At 39.8% G+C, this 19,417-nt stretch overlaps 1 protein-coding gene across 2 annotated transcripts in view; it reads left to right on the top strand.

Moving 5' to 3' along the window:
• Positions 1-19,417, top strand: part of Cenpp (centromere protein P) — a 199,421-nt gene that overhangs the window by 4,956 nt on the left and 175,048 nt on the right. For both annotated transcript variants that reach the window (XM_027409941.2, XM_027409940.2), the window contains exons 3-4: positions 2,802-2,890; positions 11,483-11,571. In XM_027409941.2, the coding sequence (XP_027265742.1) occupies positions 2,802-2,890; positions 11,483-11,571 (178 nt within the window). The remainder of the gene's footprint in view (positions 1-2,801; positions 2,891-11,482; positions 11,572-19,417) is intronic.

The raw sequence follows: 19,417 nt of genomic DNA, 5'->3' as shown, positions 1-19,417 counted from the left end.
AGCGTCTGCACTCATCTCTAGCTGTAGAATAAGTTGTTGCTATCAATTCAGAATGGCTCCCTGGCATTCTGTTACATAATGGACCTGCTTCTGTGCTTTTTTTATTACATTGGGTTTCAGTTCTATATCTTCCGGGTCTGTGCACTACTATTTCATCCATCTGGTTTCCAGCTTCCAGAATGAAGTTCTTTCTTTCCAGGTCTCTTTATCTTTGCAGTATTGTGTTCTCCTAGAAAGAACTTGCTTAGTAAAACTACATACCTACATGTAGTCAGGATAATTCTTAACTCTTGGGAGATAAGGAATAGTCTGTAGTAGAAGACAAGGGAAATTTAGAAGGTACTATAAAATTGGGACCTCTTGACTTGGGTGCTGGTTACATGAGTAAACACATGTAAAAATGATTGAGGTGTCAAGAGTATTACATTTTAAGCATTTAAAGTATGCTTAGTGTATTTCAAACATACCATTTGTACTCATTTTTGTACCAGCCCTTTTCTTTTGGACCACCAACCAGCTCCCAAATCATGACATGGAGACTTATTAGTTTTGAATGCTTGGCTTAGATTAGGCTTGTTTCTGGCTAGCTCTTTGAACTTAACCTGTTTCTCTTCATCTATGTTTTTTTTTTGTTTGTTGTTTTTTTTTTGTTTTGTTTTGTTTTGTTTTTGATTTTTCGAGACAGGGTTTCTCTGTGTAGCTTTGGAGCCTATCCTGGCACTCGCTCTGGAGACCAGGCTGGCCTCGAACTCACAGAGATCCGCCTGCCTCTGCCTCCCGAGTGCAGGAATTAAAGGCGTGCACCACCAATGCCCAGCTCTTCATCTATGTTTTGCCTTTGGACTTTTTGCCCTTTGTTTCTGTGTATCCTAATCTGTCTAGCTAGCTAGCGTTTACCTGGATGGCTGGCCCTATCTTATCTCCCTGTCTCTGTTCCTCAGTCTCTCCTCCTCCTCTTCACTCGTTCTCCTACTTATTCTCTCTGCCTACCAGCCTTGCCTATCCCTCTTCTGCCTGGCTATTGGCAATAGAGCTTTTCATTAGACCATTCAGGTGCCTTAGGCAAGCAAGGTGAAACAGCAACACATATTTTCATCATTAAACAAATGCAGCACCAACAAATGTAACACACCTTTACATAGTTAAAGTCATTCCACAGCGTAAACAAATGTAACACATCTTGGCCAAGTTAAATGGGCCAACTTGGCCCATTTTAGTAGGCTTTGTTGTTGTTTTGCTTTGTTTTTAAGATGGTGTCTCTCTATGTAGCCTTGGCTAGTCTGGAACACATAGTGATCCAGTTGCCTCTGCTTCTCTAGTGCTGGGATTGAAGATGTGCAGCACTATGCATACCATTAGTGGGGATTTGAGGGGTAAGAAAAGTAAACACACAGATGTAATTTATTGTTTTTAGCCATGTCTTGAAATAACTTGGTAGTAATATATGAGACCAGCCCCAAAGGACTATGATACCAAAGCAAGAAAGGCATGAAGATCTAGAATTGTAGACTGCAGTTTATACTGCAGTCTGGTTCTGAGTTTTGGTAAATGCCAATTGAATCCTTGAAATGTGAGTTAGAAAGATGGATACATTGATGGGTTAGGACAAAGGTACCTTTTGTGTCTTAATATTAGAGTCAGGTGAATATCAGGAACCAGAGGCCAGCTATAATGTCCATATATGATTATAATGGTATTAAATTTGTTTGGAAACTGTAGGAAAAGCCAGCTAGTATTACTCTGGTACAGTTGTGGTAATTGCAGTAATGTCAAGATAAATCCATACAAACTTTCATTCAAATTTTCAATGGATGGCTCAGCAGATGGATGGCTCAGCAGAAAAAGGCCCTACACTCAACCTAATGGTGACCAGAGTTCTCTCCCTGGAATCCACATAGTAGAATAAGAGAACTGATCCCTCAACTCTGACCTACACACACACACACACACACACACACACACACACACACACACACACACACACACACGTGTGCACACACACATATGAAAAAAAAATTAGAGGCTGGATGTGGGGTACATGCTTTTAATCCTAGTATTCTGGAGGCAGAGACAGGCAAATCTCTGTGAGTTTGAGGTCAACATGGTTTACATAGTGAGTTCCAGGATAGCAAGGACTGTATTGAGAGACCTGTCTCAAAATAAATAAATAAATAGAAAATAGTGAAAAATAAAACATGACAGTTAACATGATTCAAACTTATTTAGGGGTGTGTGTGTGTGTGTGTGTGTGTGTGTTTCTTAACCATTGATATACTTGAGAACTTGAAAGTATACATTTTTAGTAATTCTATTTTATAAAGCCAACTTCTTTGACATGACCTTCCAGATTTTTTTAAATTTATTTATTATTTATTTTATGTGCATTATGTTTTGCCTGCATGTATGTCTTTGTGAAGGTGTCAGACCTTGCAGTTACAGACAGTGAGCTGTCTCGTGGGTCCTGGGAATTGAACCCGGGTCCTCTGAAAGAGCAGGCAGTGATCTTTACCACTGAGCCATCTCTTCCAGATTTTTGTTTTGTTTTTTGAGACAGGGTTTCTCTGTGTAACAGCCCTGGCTGTCCTGGAACTCATTTTATAGACCAGAATGGCCTGGAACTCATAGAAATCCAGCTTCCTGAGTGCTGGGATTAAAGGTGTTCACCAACCACCCTTCCAGATTCTTTAAGGGGATTACTAATGTATATTTTCATAAATCTACTCACAAGTAGATATTCACTTAAATAAGTATTTGAAGAAAAGAATTCTTTTAAATAAAATATTTGATTTTCTAATTAACAGATACAAAGAAAATTCTACAGAGACACAGATTATCAGGAAATTGCAGCATGGTTACATTTCAACTGGAATTTCAGGTTCTGGAAATTGAGGTAACTTGAGCATATTGTGATAACAGATTTTTTTGTCCTATGAGAAACAGTTCCCATACTTAGTCACTACAGTGGTTGAGATGAGGAAGAGTGAATAAACCAGGGTTCCGTTATAGCACAATAGCACATTTGTGTCATAAAAAATTTAAGAGTACCCTCTTTTTTTTTTTTGACTTATCCCTTTATTACTATTTGTATGTATAGAGGAAAATGTGCTGCCCTGAAGAGAATAGCATGTTTTAATTCACCTATATGACAATCACCATATAAATTGGAAAAAAATACATCCATTTGTCCCCAGATCATCCTTACTAGCAAGAATAATCATAGTGTACAGACTAAGTATAATTACATCATTTTGTCTTTTCATTTATAAAATTCTGAAGGTATTGAGTATTATTTCTAAGCATACTACTGTCAATGCTAAGGCACATCATGTATTAAAATTGACTTTTTAATGCATTGATCTGAGGAGGAAGCAATTTACACTGATGTCAATAAGAGAATTACTGGGTTCTCCTTTAGAACATTCCCCTCCAAATAAACTTTCTTTATAAGTCATAAACAGCTAAGCAGCATCCTTTACTGTTAGAACTTTATAGTTGCATACCAGTGTGTAAATCTGATATGATTTTCAGATTAACATTGTGCTGTAATAAAATATTAGGAGAATAAAGAGATAGAAAAAGAATTTTGTAACAAAAATCAGCCCTCAATCCTTTCAATCAGAGATATACGGACACTCCAACATTCTTCCTTTGGTCCTGATACAAATTCCTATCCAAAGTAAGGAAGAGTATACCATAATCAATTTTCTCAGGAAATGACACAGACCTTCTTGTCACCTCTGGCTTTGCATGTAGACAGTGTGGCCAGAGTAGAGAAACTCAGTTTGGAAGCAAAGAGAACTTAAAGAGACTTTTTGTCATTGAACATTCCTCTATGCCTATTTCCCATAGTCCTTTATACATGAAAAGTTTTCATTGAGTTCATAAATACCAGTGTTCTCTTGTGGTTACTTTGGGGCTATTTCCAATCTGTCTCATCTTTTCCTCCCTCTTTCATTTAAGAGTACCTTCTTGTTGATGGATTTTCTTTGGGCTACCAGTTCACAAAAAAGCACAGATTTATTAATTATGAAAGCTCAGCATTAGCTTAAGCTTGTTCCTAGCTAATTCTTATAACTTAAATTAACCCATGTCTTTTAATCTACATTCTTTTACATGGCTTGGTTACCTTTACTCTATACTGCTCATGCTGCTTCCTCAGTATCAGGTTGGCAACCTGCCTTCTTCTTCCCAGCAATCTCTCTCTGCCCAAAAGTCCTGCCTTTCTCTCCTGTCTTGCTACTGGCCATTTAGCTTTTTATTACAGCAATCACAGCTATACATCTTCACATCACTGAATGTGATGAAACTGGTGCTGAGCTCATATGTGCTTTAAGCTAGCTAGGAGATGGTTTTAGGCTCCCAGTGAAAGTCTTTGAGGTTGTGGAACCAGTTATGCATGCTGCCAGCAGTTAACTGATTGGCAAGCTATCATCTTTTAATTATTTATTTCTGTGTAACAAATTTTCCAACATTTATCCTGTTGAAACAACAAAAATATTACCTTATAACTTTTCTATGTGTCAGGAATGTGGGAGCAGCCCTGTTTGGTGTCATTGTGTAGGGTCTCTCAGGTAGCTGTCATCTTAGGATCATAGCCATGTTAAAAGACTCTTGAGGCAGAGTGATCCTGCAGATTGTTCTGGACTAGTAACCAACATAGGAGGACATGCCTTTGGCTTAGACTTTGTTCAAGCCAATGCAGTAGACAGATGGTCATATGTAACCCTATGGGCTGGAATAGAACAGCTGAAGCAGAACATACTCAACATCCAGAGGCTCTCTCCGGAAAGATTCCAGTCTAGTCATAAGTTTTAGAACCATCCTAGCTGGGCACATGTTTGATATTGGAAGTTTCAACAAGTTGGTTTTACCATGTGGGTTTATAAGAAATTTGTACAAAGAGCAGCCAGGAAGGATAAATATTGTCTTGCTGTCAGATCATCAGGTGGTTGAAGTGTGGAAAGGCTATTGTCACCTCAAGTTCTATAGAAAGACTGCACACAAACACTCAGTCTCAGGTGCCAGGATTCCTTATTCTAGTCAGTATCCTCAGCCATGAAACAAGCCCCAAATTGTATCTTTTTTTTTTTTTTTTTTACAGGATAGTAGTCAGTGACTGAGTTAGTACCCTGTGTCTGTAAGCAGAAAGCCATATAATAACAATTCAAGCATGAAGTTCAGCTGTCTAGGCTTTGAGCTTTTGCTTCTCTGTGCTGCTAATGCATTTGTTATCACTGGCCTGGGGCAGGCTAAGGATGGGTTGTGGAATATCTAGTTCTCATCTGATGACAGAGCTCCCAACATTCACTCACTTCAGTATCACCCTTCAGTATTACCAATGTGACCAAGAAAACAGTGTGGTGTTCCAAATACCAGTTGAACAAGATACATTTGTTGATTCAAAACTACAATTCTCATCTCAAAGGAGGTACTATAAAGTGGGGAGATCTCAACTATCGGCCTCAGATGCTATCTGGTGGCATTCTTAGCCTGTTGGGTTGGTGGAAGCTCTAATCAGTTAATCAGTCCTGTAAAAATTTCTGAGAACTTTGACTCACACAGCAGTTAACATTTTCACAAGTCAAGTCATAATTGATGAGTGATCCTATATAAGTTATGCTGTTCCCAAATGGACACCAACCTTGGGGCTATACAGGGTCATTGAGGCAGTACTACAAGACTATGACAATCTTTGTTAAAGACTGGACTGGAGCATGCGCCCAAATTGATTGTTTCATCCAGGTGGCATAGCCTGTTTTAAGGCCCTATGTTTTCCTTTTTGTGCCTAGGAACTCTTAAGTTTTTCCCATTGTAATTAGTTATATAGTCTGACCAACTGAATTTTCTTTGTTTTGGGCCAATGTGATTCTCACCTCAGATTGGTACTATGACATCTTTTCCCCTGCATGATGGTACCCATTTATAGGTGCTGAATGTAACCTGTGGCAACTTGGTATTGTAAGCCAGGTCCAACTTCTTCTCAGGACATCTGTAGTCTAGTATTTACTGGGAATTGACTCTGGTATCCTGTTATTGGCCTTAGGGCCTTGTAGGAGTTTTTTATTCTAGGTGTTCATGTCTTTACTTCATGGTTTATCTGGAGAGAAGTTTTGCTGTAAACAAAACTAGGCTTGTTCTGGAAAGTTTGTTCACAAATCCTGTTGAACACAGACTATTCTGAGTTTGATTTGAGCAAGGAGTTAAGTGGAACTATACCCTTCAGGATGTTTTATGTCGTGACCCGGCTTGTCTTGGCTTTAACCCACAACAGCCATGAGGTTCGGCCTGAGTTGGGGTGTGTGGACCTGGAAGCTCCCAGCAGCCCAACGGCGATAAAGATCAAACACAGGCAACTTGTCATCTTCAGAGAGCTCTCAGTTCCATGTTGTGGAACTAGAGTCATTTCTTTATTAGCCATCTTTTCTGGTGTTTCTTAACCGTCCTGCCATGACCAAGAGGGAACCATCCCTCTTTGTTCTCCTCTCTCCTCTGGTCACTGGCCCCTCTCTCCTAACCTTCAGTCCTCACAAGTTACTCACACACCTCTGGCTCCTCCTCCGCCCAGGTGAGGGCCTATTCAGATGCTTAGGCACATACAGATGCAAATAAGAGGCATATTACCCTGAGGCCATGTTAAACAATAGTAGCCTTACTGGCCTTAACAATACAATGGTGAGGTCTGAGCTTTCCTATGCTCCATGTTTAGTGAGACCAAAGGCTGGATCTCAAAATTTTCCATAGTAGAAATACTTTGGTCCCCCAGTTTTATATCCAAAAATTGGTTTTATTCTCATTAGTGGGACCGGGCCCAAGCGATGACTCAAACCACAATGCTGTAACTTCACTTAAGTTATGTACTTTTGTCACCTGATAGGCCAGTGAAAATTCAGGGTAAGAAAGCATTAGCACAACTAATGGTTTCTGCCTTATATATTATAAGGATACAGAAAAATATTAGAGGGACTGTTGAAATTCTTTGAAAGACTGAATACTGCAATTGAATCTCCAAAGAGACTGTATTGTTCACATTTACAATTAAGTTGGCATTTTGATTACTTAGTTTTGCTAACAATGTGCTGCAGAAAATCGTACTTTCCTTTGCTCTCTTGAGAGTACTCATTTTCTCTCTGAACCTTTTAAAGTTTTTGAGTCTTAAAGAAACACTGACAAGTAAGATGTTGGAAAGAACTGAAATAGCTGTGGAACTAATAAAGCCTAGTGATCAATTTTGTAGGAGTTGTCAATAGTTATTGGCTTGAAAGAAAGGGAACAAACGCCCTTTTTATTTATCTTTGTTGCTTAGAATTCTGACAAAAAAAAGTAATGAAAATTTTTTTATTTCTTTAGTGGAGTGTGTGTGTGGATTGAGGGGTAAGGTCTTGCTATGAACCTAGTTCAGCTTGGCCTTGAACTCATATTCATCTGCTTCAGCCTCCTAAGTACTTGGATTCCAGGCATGTGCTGCCACACTCAATGTGTAGGTAGTAAAAGTCCCCCTTATAGAATTAATAGCTTAGAGCTGAGTTAGAATTAATAGCTAAGCAGTTAAAACATTTGTTGCTCTTGCAGAAACCCTGGGTTTGGTTTCTTATGCCCACATGATGGCTCACAACTATCTAAAACTCAAGTTCCAAAGAAGCTGATGCTCTCTTCTGAATTCTGAGGGTACCAGGCATGCACATAGTATACATATATACATGCAAGCAAAACATACGTTTAAAATAAATCTTTTAAAAAATTAGAATTGTTAGGTTAAAGGAAATGTACACATAAATTGAAATTCATTGATAAATGTAGATATCTTCTCTAAAATGTTTTTGCTGTTATGCTGGTTAGCTTTTATTGTTCACTTAACACAAACTAGAGTCACCTGGGAAGAAAGAAGACTTTTGAGATCATATTGGACTGTGGGGGTTGCTTTAAGTTTTGATTGATGTGGATTACACTATCCCTAGGCAGACAATCCTGAACTGTATAAGAAATCTAGGTGAGCCAGGCAAGGGTGGCACAAGCCTTTAATCCCAGCCCTTGGGAGACAGAAGCAGGTCCATCTCTGAGTTTGAGGCCAGCCTTGTCTACATAGTGAGTTCTAGAACAACAAGAAACCCTGTCTCAAGATACAAAACAACAGCAACAAAGTGTAGCTGAGCATAAGCCAGTGAGCAACCCAGGAAGCAACATTCCTCTATGGTTTCTGTTTTAATTTCCTGCTGTGTTCCTGCCCTGACTTCCCTGAGTATTGGACTATGACCTGGAAGTGTAAGATAATACATTTTTTACAAGTTGCTTTTGGGAATGGTGTTTATCATAGCAGCAGAAAAGCAAACTAAATGATTTTTGCTGTGCACATTTTACTGTTGAGACAGAAAAAAAAAAGTAAAGACTGAACATACTAGGTTTTTTTCTTTCCTAAAAATCAGACATTCCACTAGGGGGGGATGTTTAGCTGTCAGAAAATTGAAAGATGTAAATTACACATTTTGACCATATTAATGCTTATTTTTGCATAATAAATATTGTTAACACATATTTGAACCAAAGTGTCTGTCCTAGTTAGGGTTACTATTGCTGTGATAAAACATCATACCAAAGCAACTTGGGAAGGAGAGGCTTTATTTGGCTTATACATCCACATCACTGTTTATCATAGAAAGAAGTCAGGACAGGAAGGACCTGATGCGAGGCCATGGAGAGTACTGCTTACTGGCTTGCTCCTTATTCTTGTTCACCCTGCTTTCACATAGAAGCCAGGGCCACCAATGGAGGGATGGCACCATCCCAGTGGTCTGGGCCCTCCCACATCAATCAGTAATCAAGAAAATGCCTTAAGAGTAATCTTATGGAGGCATTCTTTTCTTTTTCTTTCTTTTTTTTGGAAGACAGGGTTTCTCTCTGTAGCTTTGGAACCTATCATAGGACTCGCTCTGTAGACCAGGCTGACCTTGAACTCACAGAGATCCACCTGCCTCTGTCCCCTGAGTCTTGAGATTAAAGGCCTAGGCCAACCAGCCCAGCTTGGAGGCATTTTCTTAATTGAGGTTTCTTCCTCTCAGATGACTTTATCTTCTGTCAAGTTGACATAAGACTAGCCAGCACAGTGCCCTTAAATTCTATTTGTAGAATGTTAGACAAAGAGATGGGAAAATCAATGTAGAGTATGAGGCATTGCTTCTGTTGCTATACCTCTTGTCAAAGGTGTTTGTAACAGAATTAATTTCCTCCAGTTGACTGTGTGGTGTTACCTGCACTGCACTTTTAGTGAAGTTTTCAGACCATCAGAGCAAATAAGCACATACTATCAGTCTTCCTTAGTCCTTGTAGTGTAAGTCAGATAGGTGGGAGTTTGTAGGATGGTAAAGTATGTTTATGTAACTTCTCTCCCTGAAACAAAAACACTAAAAATACTTTTTAAAAAAATGAAGAGAATACAATTTCATCACCATAGGCTTTAAAAGTAATCTGATTATTTGAATATCTGAACTCAAACATTGAAATGCTAATATATTGTGTTTCATGGTGGTGCAGATTTTTGAAAACAAAGTGGTATCTCTCAGCCCAGAAAGGCTCGACCCGTGCTAATCAACAACCACTAAAAGTCAACCTGAGACAGTGTCTAAGTTCTTTGTCTCATGTCAGTGATGGATAACATTGTAGGCAAAGGAGGAATAAGCAAAGTCAATGTAGATTTATTAAGGAAAAATGAGACATTAAGGAAAAGTTATAGAAACTCCTCAAAGTGTGAAGTGTTCTGAGAAGGGGGAAAATGCTAAGCTACGTGCCTATGGCTTCCTGCAGGACTTATGACAGAAACTGGACAAAGACTGACATAGTTTTTGTAGAAATTGTTTCATTCTCTAGGCATATCCTTGGGCCAAGCAGGTGGGGAGACAACAGACTGTAAATGCATCCCTGGCCCAGCTGGAGATGAACACATGCTGTTTGTCCAGTTACAATAGTGATCACTCGTTGAAGCCCATATCTGTATATTTTTAAGCTTCTTTGTTAGTTGCCAACCTTGGCTGATCTGCTGGCTGCCACAAACATGGGCTGGTGTTGAAAGTTGCTGACCCTGCAGTTGTTGCTGGTCTCCGACCTTGTCTCGTGTTGTGCTGGCTGTTAATTTCTGTACAGTGCCAACTCAACATGGCAAACTGAGATGCCTTTTTTCAAAGTTGGAAACACAGCTAAAATTTACCAAAATCCACATTGCACATATGTGTATGTGTATGTGTGTGTATAAAGCAATAATACCAGTATGTTATTCATCAATAGATTACTGCCTCTTTGTATATTGTCTTTGGAGAAATACCTATTCAAATCCTTTGTCCATTTTAAAATTACATTGTCTTTTTAAAATCTGAGTTGTAAGAATGTCTCTGGAGCATCACTAAGTGCTAATGCACACCTTTAATCCCAGCTCACAGAACCAGAAGCATTTGGCTCTTTGTGAGTTCAAATCCAGCCTGGTTTATATAGTGAGTTCCAGGACAGCCAGGATTACGTTTAGAGACCATGTCTCAAACAAAAAAAGAATGTCTGAAATTGTTTTCATTAGTGGTGAAATTTGTTCTGGCTTTTGGTAATAAATATCACTATTACGAATATCTTTAGTAGTAAGGCTTTCTCTTAATTTATTATACTTCAGCGTGGAGTCTTATAAGAATCTAAAGTGTAAGAATGAAGCAAATGAATATTTAGTAAATTCACTGTTAGAATAACTTCCAGAAAGTCTAATTTATATCCCTGGTGCCAGGTTTGTGGTGACCTCTGCCCTATACTATGGCCTGGCATATGGTAGGCAAGTCTTTTGCCACAAGTTCCTGGCAGTAGCACTTATAAAACTTTGTTCAGTCATTTATTAGCCGGGGGTTGGTGGCTCACATTTTTAATCCCAGCACTCGGAAGGCAAAGGCAGGAGGATCTCTGTGAGTTCAAGGCCAGCCTGGTCTCCAGAGCGAGTGCCAGGATAGGCTCCAAAGCTACACAGAGAAACCCGGTCTCGAAAAACCAAAAAAAAAAAAAAAAAAAAAAAGTCACTTATTTTTAATTTTACATTTATCTACTACTAGTGAAATCTTAACTTTTTAACTGTAGTAATTTGTTTTATAAGTCTTTTAGTTTAGTTTATGACTTTTATTTTTTCCTCATCATACTATGTCAAACATTTTTTTCAGTTCATAAAATGATTTTTATTTAGATATTTTGAGTTTTTATGTAATCACATTTGATAAGTTTTTTTCCTATTGTTTGGTGAGAAGGTTTTTTTAAAAAATTCATTCCTCCTAATATTTATGGCTTCAATATTCAATTTATATTGAATCATTTTAGGTTTTATTAAGTACTGAGTATATAATTTAATTTACTCCACAAATAGCCAATATTTTATAATTTTTGTCAATTTTTTATTTGCATATTTAAAGTATTTTTGTCTAGTTTAAAAGGTAGTCTGCTCTTGTATATAAACTTTTCATCTTTATTTTAGACTAAAGAGAAATCATCATCTGTTATAACTGACCTCAGCATAATAATGGAACCCACAGAATATTCAGAATTAAGTGAATTTGCATCTAGGTAAGCTGTGTTACAAATTTTATTGTTTTATGGTTGATTTTTACTCCACAGGTTTTAAATTTTTCTTTGTAATTTTTTTGTTTTCTATTTTTTAATATATATTTAAATATTTTTTTAAATGTTATGTGTATGGGTGTTTTTCCTGAATGTATGTTTGTATACTATGTATGTATAGTGTCTGTGGAGGCCAGAAAATGTCATTATATATGCTGTTGATCTTTCCACAGGATCGTGGTTTTTTTGGTCTTTTTTTTTTTTTTTTGATTCTATCACTTAAAGGTTTTTTTTTTTAAATAATTTAATTATTCTTTAAATTTTCATTTTACATTCCAACCACAGTTCTCCCTCCTGACCCTCTTCACTGCTTCCCCCCACCCACCCCAGCCCATCCTTAGTCCACTCCTTCTCATGGGTAAAGGCTCCCATGAAATGTCAACAAAGCCTGGCACTATAGGTTGGGGCAGGGCCAACTCCCTCTACCATGCATTAAGGCTGAACATGGCATCCCACCATAGGGAATGAGCTCATGTACCAGGTTTGTATTGTGGTCCTACTGCCAGGAGCCCCTCAGATGTCCCAAGCTTAACTGTCTTCCACATACAGAGGGCCTAGTTCGGGCCCATGGAGGCTCCACAGCTGTCCGTCTAGAGTTCATGAGTTCCCACAAGCTTGGTTCAGTGGTTTCTTTTTTCTTTTTCTTTTTTGATTTTTCAAGACAAGGTTTCTCTGTGGCTTTGGAGGCTGTCCTGGAAGTAGCTCTTTTAGACCAGGCTGGTCTCAAACTCTGAGATCTGCCTGCCTCTGCCTCCTGAGTGATGGGATTAAAGGTGTTCGACACCACCACCAGGCTCAGCCGTTTCTTTAGATTTCTCCATCATGATTTTGATCTCCCTTGCTCATATATTCCCTCCTCCCTCTCTTGGACTTGATTACTGGATGAAGGCTCTATGATGATAGTTGGGATATTCACCCATGTGATTACAGGGGAAGGCCAGTTCAGGCATCCTCTCCACTATTCATAGGAGTCCTAGCTGGGGTCATCCTTCTGGATTCTTAGAAATCACCCTAGCACCAGGTTTTCCCCTAACCCATAGTGGCTCCCTCTATTAAGATATCTTTCATTGCTCTTCCACTGCATCCCGCCCAACCACCCTGTTCCCTCATGTTCTCATCCCCCAACCCTCTCCCTTACCCCCCCCCACCCCCCGCAGTTTACCCAGTAGATCTCATCTAATTTCTCTTCTCAGGGTGACCCATGTATCCCTATTAGGGTCATCCTTGTTACCTAGTTTCTCTGGAGCTGTAAGAATCGACTGAATCTTTTAACATATTAATTAAAGCTTTTGTGTTGAGACTAGATTTCCCTTTTTGGACATAGCTGGTTTCAAACTTTCACTCTTCTGCCTTACCTTCTTTAGTGACTGGAATTACACGCCAAATCTTAAATATATTAGAGCTTCTATTTAACAAATAACAATCTCTGAATCATCTTTGCATCCAGATCTGCTGATTGGCTAACAATGGGTTAATTTTTCTTGAATATTTGCCTCATAATTTTTGGTTGAATGGTAGACATTGCCTGTGAGAAAGCAAACTGAAGCAAATATTGAGTACTTGTAGCCAGCCTTTTATCATGCTGCTAATGTGGGGAACTAACTCAATGGTAGTCCACAGTTGAGCTGGATTTGGGATTATTATTTATTATTATTATTATTATTATTATTATTATTATTATTATTACTATTTTTTTAGCAGGGGGTTCGAGACAGGTTTCTCTGGCACTTACTCTGGAGACAAAGCTGGCCTCGAACTCACAGAGATCCTGCGTCTGCCTCCCGAGTGCTGGGATTAAAGGCATGCTCCACCAACACCCAGCTTATTATTACTATTTTAAAGATATATTTTAATTCTTTTTTATTATGTGTGTGCACATGCCTTCAGGTACCCTCAGAGGCCAGGAACAATCCCCTGGGGCTGGAGTAGGTCCTGGCATGGGTGCCTGGAACAGCATTTAGGTACCCTGCAAGTACTCGCTGTTTACTACTGAGGTATCTCTCTGCATCAGGATTGTTTTTTCTGTGTGTTATGGGATGTGCACGTGTGTGTGCACACGCGTGTGTATCTGTTACATAGATTGTTGTAAAATTGTGATCATCTTGCCTCATCTTTCCAAGTGGTTGAGACTGCAGGCATGTGTCACCAATGATCATTATTGATGTAGGATCACAGGCCCAATGAATGTCTTGTCCCTTCCATGGAACCAGAGGGTTTTCACTGCTGTCCCTCTTTCAGAAACAGTTATTCATTGTCTTGGCATCAGTAGTGATCCTGTGCCTCTCCGAGAGAGAGACGGGTTGGCCTTCTCCCTTGGAATCCATGGATTTGTTTTCTTTCATTGCTTTACCGTCTCACCCTTCAGTCACTTAGTTTCTCACTCTGACAAGGTTTGAGGCTTCATGCTTGTACTCCAGCAGCACCTGATCACGTTTTGCATGTTACTGTGTTACTGGTAAATTCTTTCTGGACTTCCAGCATGGCCAAGTCTTTCTGGTATAATGCTTTTGAGTGTAGATTCATTTCTCTCAAGGATGGACAAACTATGACTTAACAAATTTATGTCCATTTATGCCCCATTCTTTTACATTTTGTACATAGTTGGCAGCATGTTATAGTAGCAGGGTAATCAGGATAGAAATCATATAGAAAACATCCTGACATGTTTCCTATTTGGCCCTTCGAAAAAAGGTTTGCTGACTTCTACTGTAGGTTAAGTACCTAGAAATAGTACTGGGTTATGTAGCAAGGGTATATTTAACTTTATAAGGTACTGTGAAACTACTTTCCCAAGTGATTCACTGCACTGCATTTCCACTAGCAATATGCAAGACTAGTTGCCCACATCCTCTTCAATACTTGTTTATTTCTTCCTGATTTGGGGGTGTGCGTGGGTATTTTTTTTTTTTTTTTTGAGACAGATTCTCAGTAGCCTAAGCTGGTATTGAACTTATGATCCTCCTGCCCCCTCCCAGGTGCTGGGACAAGAGGTGTATGCCACCATGCCTGGCTCAACACTTGATATTTTTTCTTTATTTTTTGTTTTTAAGCTATTTTGTCGGGTGTTCAGTTCACTTGGATCTATAGAAGAAACAGGGCCACTTTAGGATTTTTAGCCATTACAACCACAGGGCAGTCAGCTTCTAGTGAACTGACTTTTCAAAAGGCTTTGCGTGTGTGTGTGGGGGGGGGGGGTGCATTGAGATAGGGTTTCTCTGTAACAGCCCTAGCAGTAGGCGAAAAGTTTCTGTGTCCCACAGCTGTTTAGTCCCAAATAGACATACAGAGGCTTATATAAATTTATAAACTGTTTGGCCTATGGCTCAGGTTTCTTTCTTTCTTTTTTTGGTTTTTTCAAGACAGGGTTTCCTGTGTACCTTTGGAGCCTATCCTGGCACTCACTCTGTAGACAGGCTGGCCTTGAACTCGCAGAGATCCACCCACCCAAGTGCTGGGATTAAAGGCAAGATCCACCAATGCCTGGTGGCTCAGGCTTCTTATTGGCTAGCTCTCTCTTAATTATTAACCCATTTCTATTAATCTGTATATCTCCACATGGTCTTGGCGTACCAGTGATGCCCGAGCCTCTGGCTTTCTCAGAAGCTACATGGTGTCTCTCTCGAGATTCACTCTCTGCATTCCTCTTCCCAGCATTCTCCTACTCTGATAGCTCTGCCTATACTTCCTGCCTGGTTACATCCTGCCTATCCATTGGCCAAAACAGCTTTATTCATCAACCAATAAGAGAAAGCATACAGAAGGACATTCCCCTAAACTGGAACTCACTTTGTAGATGAGGCTGACCTCAAACTCACAGAGATCCACCTGCCTCTGTCTGCAAAAGGCTTTTCATTGTTATAGTATTTACACCTTAACAAGTCAAGTTGGATTACAAAACCTTTTATCTGAAGCTCCACAGACAAATGCCAAAGCAGTTCTCAGCCACAGAACTCGGGTTTTTTGAGTTCTTCTGCAACCAAGTTTTGCATAGGCTTTGAATCTTTTTGGAGGCACTCAAATAAGATTTACATACTTCATAAACCCATAGTGGCTCTCTCTATCAAGGTGTCTCTTTCTTTGCTCTCCCTCTCTATTTCTTCCCTCGTACAGCATCCTGTTCCCCTCATGTTCTCATCCGCTATCCCCTCCCCTTTACCGACCTCCTCTCCTCCAGTTTACCTAGGAGATCTCATTGAATTTCCCTTCCCAGGATGATCCATGTGTCCCTCTTACAGTCCTCTTTGTTCTTAGCTTCTCTAGAGCTGTGGATTAGTCTGGTTATCCTTTATTTTACATCTGATACCCATTTATGAGGGAATATATACTGTGTTTGTCTTTCTGAGTCTATGTTATTTTGCTCAGGATGGTTCTTTTCTAGTTCCATCCATTTGCTTGAAAATTTCATGATATCATTGGTTTTTTTGTTTGTTTGTTTGTTTTGTTTTTTTAACAGCTGAGTAATACTCCATTGTGTAAATATACCACATTTTCTTTACACATTCTTCAGTTGAGGGGCATCTAGATTGTTTCTAAGTTCTGGCTATTGCAAATAATGCTACTATGAATATTGTTGAACAAGTCTCCTGGTGCTAGGGAAATTTCCAAGATTTCAGAAGGATGACTCCAGCTAAGACTCCTAGCAATAGTGGAGAGGGTGCCTGAACTGGCCTTCCCCTGTAATCACATGGGTGAATACCCTAAGTATCGTCATAGAGCCTTCATCCAGTAAGTGATGGAAACAGATGCAGGGATCCACAACCAAGCACCAGGCCAAACTCCAGGAATCCAGTTGAAGAGAGGGAGAACAGAATATATGAGCAAGGGAGGTCAAAACCATGTTGGAGAAATCTACAGAAACAGCTCCCGGGAACTTGTGAACTCTGATTGACAGCTGTGGAGCCTCCATGGGACCAAACTAGGCCCTCTGTTTGTGGGAGACAGTTGTGAAGCTTGGGCTATCTGAGGGGCCCCTAGCAGTAGGACCAGGGATCTCTGGTGCATGAGCTAGCTTGTTGGAGCCCATTTCCTATGGTGGGGTGTCATGCTCAGCCTTAATGCAGGGGGAAGGGCTTGGACCTGCCCCAGCCTAATGTACCAGACTTTAACTCCCCCTGGGAGCCCTTAGGGGTCGAGAGGAGTCAATGGGGGGGGGTGTTGGCTGAGGGGCAGATAAGGGGGAGGAGTGGGAGGAAGGATGGGAGGGAGAACTTTGATTGGAAATAAAATGAAATTTTAAAAATAATAATTTTAAAAAGATTTACATACTTCAAATAGAATATAGTGGACATAAAAGGTAGCAGTCACAAAAGCAGATCAAGACCCAGGTGCTAACACCCAGAATCAAATCAGCTGTGTAGCTCTGTAGGAGCTCCCTTTACATAAGCTGTGTTAGAAGTGTGTGTGTCTCATTTCCCTGATTGTTGATAGTGTGTCTTTACATGTTGCTGCCTGCTTATCCTCTTTGAAGCTTCATTCCCTGCTTTTTAAATTATTTGGTTTAGTTTTTTTTTTCTCACCATTCCTTTGAAAATTCTTTATATGTTCTGAAAATAGATACTTCTTTGTATTTTTCCAGGCATGTCTCCCATTTTGTACTTTGTCTTTTATTTTCTCAGCATGTTTTCAAAACATTTTTAAATTTTTGATGAACAACTTTTCTTTTTGTTTTTGAATGAATCATGTTATAAGAGGCTGTACCCATATATGAGGAAAAACTGGATGAAAGCAAAACCAAAATCCTGCTGGGCAAACTCTCCAAACTGTTGGAGATTCTTCAGATCTCCAACTCCTTTCAATTTTGTTGACTGCAACACACTTCTCTCTCTTGGGCTTTTCCAGTTGGTTAGCAGCACTCCTTGGCAACTTTCCCACAGCCTTGTCCTCTCCAACATATTGGGGTCTTCAAGGCAACCTAGGCTTTACCTTCACAGCTTCAGGCAGTGGCCTCTCTGGGGCATGGCAGACACATGTCTTGGCCTCAGCGGCTTTCCTTAGTCATGGAGGGAGATTCCATAAACCCTTTCTTCTGTCTTTGATTCTAAAGCTACAGCCACATGATTGAAACTGCCACATTCTGATGCTTGCTGGGGCTAGAACATGGCCCCTTCTTTAAATTGCATCTTCACCAGTTTTCTGTCCTCCGCTGCCTAAGCTTGGCTGTCCTGAAACTTGGTCTGTAGACCAGGCTGGCCTCAAACATAGAGATCTGCCAGCCTCTGCCTTCAGGGTACTGGGATTAAAGGTGTGCACCATCACTCCTGGACCTTAGGTGTTCTTTAATTCATTTTCATAAGTTGGAAGCTTAGCTGGGTGGGGTCTTGCCCTGAAGTCACCACTCCCTTTATTTCATTTCTTAATTGGTTTATCTCCTGGAACACAGGACTGAGCTCCATTCCACTTCCTGATGCCCCTTTCTCCTCAATCTGTACATTTTTTTTTTTTATTTTTACTTGCTCAGCTTGCTCCTTTTCATTATAGATCTTCCTAATAGTGAACACTAGTTGTGCAGTGGTGGTGCATGGCTTTGATCCCAGCACTCAGGAGACAGAGGTACGTAGATCTCTGTGAGTTCAAGGCCAGCCTGGTCTACAGAGCGAGTTCCAGTATAGGCTCCAATGCTACAGAAGAACCCTGTCTCAAACAACAAATAAAACAAACAACAGAAAAAGAGTGAAGACTTTGAGGTGTCTTTTGCTAAAGCTTCCTTCAGTGTGACAGTCAGTCGACTTTCTGTTGCCTGCAAGATATAGCACTTTCAGCTCCAGGACCTTGTCTGCCTGCACACGGCTGTGCTCCCTGTCATAATGATAATAAACTGAACCTCTGAAATGTAAGCAAGACCCCTCAATTAAATGTTATTTTTCATAAGTGTTGCCTTGGTCATGGTGTCTCTTCACAGCAATAAAAACCTAAGACACCTAGGCTATGTAATGAGACTCTATTTTAAATAAAGAAGAAAAGAATTGTTCTTGCAATATACACATAAACTCTTTGTACTATTACTCTGCTACTCTTAACTCCTGGCAAAGCCAGAATTAACCTACTTACCCATCAAAGCACATCTATGCTATCTGTGCTGTTTTCAGAGTTTAGTGAATATACCATATTAGAATTATATATATATCATGTTGATAAAATGTATAGTAGGTGCAGGAGGAATGGTTCAGCAGTTAAGAGCACTTGTTATTCTTGCAGAGGACCCAGGTTTGGTTTCGAGATGGATGGCTCACAACCATCTGTAACTCTAGTTCCCAGGTATCATATGCCCTTTTCTGATCTCTGAAGGCACCAGTCACACACATGGTATACATACATACCTGCAGCCAAACACTAATACAAAGTACATAAGTCTAATATAAATTGTTTTTGTAAATTATATAGTAGATGTCTTGACTCTTTTAAGAAAGACACTAAATTTTCACTGCAGTGTAAGTGTTCTATTATTAGTGTCTTAGTGTGCTTAATTAATAAATTTAGCTTTATCATGGTTATATGTGTATAGAAAACATTATATGATTTGATACTATTTTGGTTTTAGGCTTTCACTTGAAACCTTGGAATGTATCCTGACCCGTCCAGCAGGCCAGGTTATTTGTGGGTCTCGAGGGAGTATCACCTAGGGGTCAATGGGGGCGAGAGAGAATGGAGACCAAGCGCATAAAGAAAGACAGAGTCAGTCTGAGTCGCGTCAAGGTCTCGATTTATTGGGGCTTAGAGTGGGCTTAAATAGCCCTGCAACAATAGAATTGGGGGGAATAATAGAAGGAACATCAGGTATTTGCTGGGGCTGGAA

This window comes from Cricetulus griseus, chromosome 3, assembly GCF_003668045.3.
Source record: "Cricetulus griseus strain 17A/GY chromosome 3, alternate assembly CriGri-PICRH-1.0, whole genome shotgun sequence".
NCBI classification, from domain to species: Eukaryota; Metazoa; Chordata; class Mammalia; order Rodentia; family Cricetidae; genus Cricetulus; species Cricetulus griseus.
The sequence above is the reverse complement of the archived record's forward strand: the minus strand, read 5'-3'. Positions and strand labels throughout refer to the sequence as shown.